Source organism: Cebidichthys violaceus, unplaced genomic scaffold (assembly GCF_023349555.1).
Source record: "Cebidichthys violaceus isolate CVI_PGR_0920_01 unplaced genomic scaffold, fCebVio1.0.p SCAF_1, whole genome shotgun sequence".
In the NCBI taxonomy this organism is placed as follows: Eukaryota; Metazoa; Chordata; class Actinopteri; order Perciformes; family Stichaeidae; genus Cebidichthys; species Cebidichthys violaceus.
This window is the reverse complement of record NW_027176262.1, coordinates 1,623,724-1,628,723: the sequence shown is the minus strand read 5'-3', so window position 1 is coordinate 1,628,723 and position 5,000 is coordinate 1,623,724. Positions and strand designations below refer to the sequence as shown.

At 44.6% G+C, this 5,000-nt stretch overlaps 1 protein-coding gene across 1 annotated transcript in view; it reads right to left on the bottom strand.

Annotated features, from left to right (window-relative positions):
* phldb1b (pleckstrin homology-like domain, family B, member 1b) overlaps positions 1-5,000 on the bottom strand; it is a 62,539-nt gene that overhangs the window by 23,294 nt on the left and 34,245 nt on the right. The window contains exons 7-8 of the mRNA XM_068705555.1: positions 544-858; positions 1-40 (exon numbers count right to left, since the gene is read on the bottom strand). The exon at positions 1-40 is cut by the window's left edge and continues 107 nt beyond it. Coding sequence (XP_068561656.1) covers positions 1-40; positions 544-858 — 355 coding nt within the window. The remainder of the gene's footprint in view (positions 41-543; positions 859-5,000) is intronic.

Below are 5,000 nucleotides of genomic sequence, written 5' to 3'. Positions count from 1 at the left end.
CCAGACGACCGGCGCCGCCCGAACCCGGCGAGTCCTCGTGCTGCAGGAGAGAGAGAGAGAGAGAGAAGGAGGTGAAGAGGAGGAGCGGCGTGCTGACACATTTATCCTGACTACTGATATTAATAAAATAAAATTCAAAAATATATAATAATATAAAATATTAAATAAATAATATTAAATATTAAATAAATAATATAAAACAATAATATAAAATATAATATAAAATATGATATAAAATAATGACCTTGATCATTCCTGCAGAGTTCTACGTGAGCTTGTCATGAGTTGCCACTGACTTAAAAAAGCAACAGAGTGCAAAAGCAAAGAGCAATTCACTCAAGGACTTGTCCCATGATGCATTGCGTCATGCGGTCTGTGGTGCATTCAATGCCTTAAACCTGCACAAACCAAACTGCGAGAGGTTAAACCTGATCTGGTATGAAGAGAGGTTCAGCTGCTGATACACGTTCTCCTGACGGTCCCTGAACCTCACTTTAAGCAGCAGCGATTCAGCAAAGCATGCAGAGAGGCGTGTCCTCTGACCTGTCCGTCTCCGTTGAGCAGTGCCGGCGGCGGCGTGCCGAGAGCGGGCGGCGTCCTCACCTCCTGATGGGTGCTCTCCGTGCTGCTGCACTCCTCCTTCAGGTTCTCCTCGTCGCTCTCCCTCTGCCTCTGCAGGAGGCGCAGAGCGGCCGCCGACGAGGAGGACGCCATCGTCGTCCCCCCCGGGACGTTCTCTGGGGACGTTCCCCCGCCGGGGAAACCCGTTCTCCCCGAGACCAGCGGGTCCAGACCGGAGGTCTCGCCTTTGTTGTACTCGGCGCAGAGGTTGAGGATGGTCTCCAGTCGCTGTCGCTCCTGAGGACGAAACAAAGTTTGAATGAGTAAAACCAGAAGTCCAGCTGTCACTAAGGGGGGGGGGGGGGGGGGGGGGGGTTAGCCCACCTACATGGGGGGCCCTGGCAGACCTGGACCAACACGGTGGCCTCTGGACTCTAAACGTCAGCTGCTGTCTGCTGCTGACTCGGCGTCTCTGAGGTCTGCAGAGCCTCACGGAGATCAGAGTGTTTGGTCTCATAAAAAAATTACTTTAAGGACAAACAGAGAGCATGATGGGAGACAGAGAGCATGATGGGAGGTCAGAAGAAGACCACGAGGTGAAGGATCCACGCGTTTGAGTGGAGGACGTCTGTGACGACGTTCAGACACAAAATCAAACATTTCTACAGCATCAGATAAGAGAAGAAGGTCATTAAACTGGAGCTCAAACCAGAACCATCAGAACCTGTCCTCATCAGAACCTCTCCTCATCAGAACCTGTCCTCCTCAGAACCTCTCCTCATCAGAACCTCTCATCAGAACCTCTCCTCAGAACCCCTCATCAGAACCTCTCCTCATCAGAACCTCTCCTCAGAACCCCTCATCAGAACCTCTCCTCAGAACCTCTCAGAACCTCTCCTCATCAGAACCTCTCCTCAGAACCCCTCATCAGAACCTCTCCTCAGAACCCCTCATCAGAACCTGTCCTCAGAACCTCTCTGTTCTGGTTCCCTGTCCCAGTAGAGACACTTGGCAGCTCAGCGTTTCTCCCCACAGATGTAAACAGACTCCAGCTGTAAAGTGGGCCCAGTCAGCTGTTAGCTGGGTGGGTTCAGAGTGGGAGTAAAGACCCCCTGTGGGCCGTGGAGGAGTCACACATTAAGTCCACATCTGCATGAACGTACACCAGAGATCTGACTCATTAGAAATCATATATATGATATATATCATATCATATATATGATATATATCATATATATGATATGATATATATCATATATATGATATATATCCAGACGGGCTGCAGGCTCCTGAGGGCTGAATGAGGAGGATCGACCTGTTCGTCTTCTCCACGTAAATCAAGCCGACGGGTTTGAACTGTGTTTAAATGAAGCTTCTTGAATCAGCTGCTGACGGGTTTGAAGCGTCTGTTCAAAATGTGTTGGTGACATGAACATCAGCTCCTCATGTGAGGAACAAAGGTCTGCTGAGAGCCTTTAGTCCAGACTGAAGACGGTCCCGAGTGCTGAACCACATTAAAACATGAACTCTACCACTGCATCTTCTCTATTACACTGCTTTGTGTTTCAATCAAGGTTCTTAAGTCTCCTTTTCTTTTTCCTCACGCCTGTTTTCACTGGTTTTATGTGAAGCACCTTGAACTACCTGGTTGTTGAAATGTGCTCTACAAATAAACCTGCCTCTAGATCTGGAGTTTAAAAACCCCACAGGAAACCAAAAACACAAAATAATCAAATTTTTTCTGTTGTTTTGTTGCTAAAACCATTTTTAACAAACGCTTCAGAGTCCAGAAGGTTCCAGCTTGAATAAATAAAATCCACAATAGTTGGACACAGAGACAGGCTTCTCTGCTTCTACTCCCGGTGGACGATGAAGACATTTACTCCTCAAATAAATCAAATATCTTATTATGAAGAATGAAATGTGTACTCACTCTCATGATGGACGCTGTGACACGCTGCGGCTCAAACCGTGAAATGAGGCAAAGACAGATGAACAAATACTGGCCTTTAAAAGGCAGTACCCCCCCCCCCCCCCCCCCCCCCCTCCATGACACCACCATAACAACCCCCCTTCCCCCCCAACACGGTGATAATGACAGAGCTCCACAGAAACATTCAGGTCTCTCCTGCTTAGAGAAGCTTCTCACGGCCCCAAAATATAAACATTCCTCATTTTAGAAACTGATCTAAATATGCTGCATTCAGGCTACGTCTCAATAATTGGAGGAATGAGTTCCCTGACTGGGAGAATTGACTAGAGCGCAAAGTCGACAAAAAAACCCAATGCCCAATAAAGGTCAAACTGCCCCAGAGTTCATCCCTTCATGAAACACTCTGTTCACAGTTAAAACACAGCTGAGAGCTCGGCTGTGTCGGGGGGGCATGAGGAGAGAAGAGACGACGAGTCACAAGTCTGAAACCACACACACACACACACACACACACACACACACACACACACACACACACACACACACACACACACACACACACATTTCCTAAACAGCTGAATACAGCTACCTATATGGTCTGAGAAGACGACTAGTCAGCAGCAACGTTAACAGCTGAGACCTCCAGACAACCACCAGCGTGTGGAGGAATGTCTGGGTCACATTCCTCACCCCTCCACGTCTCACCTCCTGGGTGGCTCCCACACATAAAGATAGAAGAAGAAGAAGCTCATGGTGGTGAAGAATCCTCCAAAATGTGTCGACTCCACGACAACAAATCCCCCCCCCCCTTCAACTCAGACAATTATAAAACTATGAAATATTTTGTATGTTATCCACGAGGAAGTATAAAGAATGCAAAAGCACAAACAAAACAATAATTATAATTGTTCAAAACAATATTCTAGAATAAAAACAGCAACTCTGAGCTGCAGGACGATGTTAACCATCACAGTGTAAATAAAGTTTAACGTTAACCATCACAGTGTAAATAAAGTTTAAACGTTAACCATCAGTGTGTAAATAAAGTTTAACATTAACCATTACAGTGTGAATAAAGTTTAATGTTAACCATCACAGTGTAAATAAAGTTTAACGTTAACCATCAGAGTGTAAATAAAGTTTTAACGTTAACCATCACAGTGTAAATAAAGTTTAATGTTAACCATCACAGTGTAAATAAAGTTTAATGTTAACCATCACAGTGTAAATAAAGTTTAATGTTAACCATCACAGTGTAAATAAAGTTTAACGTTAACCATCAGAGTGTAAATAAAGTTTAACATTAACCATTACAGTGTGAATAAAGTTTAATGTTAACCATCAGAGTGTAAATAAAGTTTAACGTTAACCATCAGAGTGTAAATAAAGTTTTAACGTTAACCATCACAGTGTAAATAAAGTTTAACGTTAACCATCACAGTGTAAATAAAGTTTAACGTTAACATCAGAGTGTAAATAAAGTTTAACGTTAACCATCAGAGTGTAAATAAAGTTTTTTGGGGGATTCAGAGGGTTGAACTCATTACAGAGGATTATTTATTTGCCATGTTTTAATGTTTTAATGTTAAAAAACTACATTTCCTACAATAACGTTGCAGCCATCAGTACTACAGCCTTTCATTCAGTCATGTGACGTCTTTACTCTTTTTTTTTTACTCTCCTTATCTTCATCCTCCAGCAGTCAGCTCCTCTTCCTCCGTCTTTATAGTCGTAGTATTTCCAGAGCAAACCGGGGAAAAAGTCCAACAAAGCCTCATTCTCAACATACATCTGTGGGGGGGTAACAGTCTGCAAAACAAACCCCCTTCATGATGAAGACCGGGATCCTTGGAGGGTTGGTGGTGTTCACGGTCCCAGAGGAGGAACAAACAGAGGATCCTAACAACACACATTTCTGTGTCACGTCTTCTTCTTCTCTCTCTGTGGAGCATCAAAGGACAGATAACCTCCAGAAGAAGCAGCAGCAGCAGCAGCCGGTGGTCCTCCGTGTCTCTGGGTCTCCAGATGAAGCTCTGGATCTGCTTCCTCCTGAGCCCCGGAGGCCCGGCTCTCAAAGTGACGACTGGGTTCCAATTATCATGTCAAACACTTGCAGCGCGGAGACGACAACATCAAAGAGCAGATCCACAGATTAAAAGGTTCTTTTTTTAAAAAACGTTCTCTAAACACTGCTGCTGATAATAAGCAGCCTCGTGGCTCCATCGCGGTTATTATGGGATGGAGGTGAAGTCTGCGACGGCTCAGTTGCGTCAGCTTTGTGGAGTTTAAAACAGTTTGCTGTGCACAAAAGAAATTAGGAGATTGAATATTTGATATCTCTCCCCCCCAAAATATAAACAGGTTTTACACATGTTGACTTATATTATGGACAGTAATGGAAAAAATACATTTTTCCATTTGCTTTACGTCATTTATCAATAAACTAGAAGTGCGTCCGTGTTCAGCAGGTGATGAAGCGCTACGACCCGCCCCGTGCAGCGTTCGA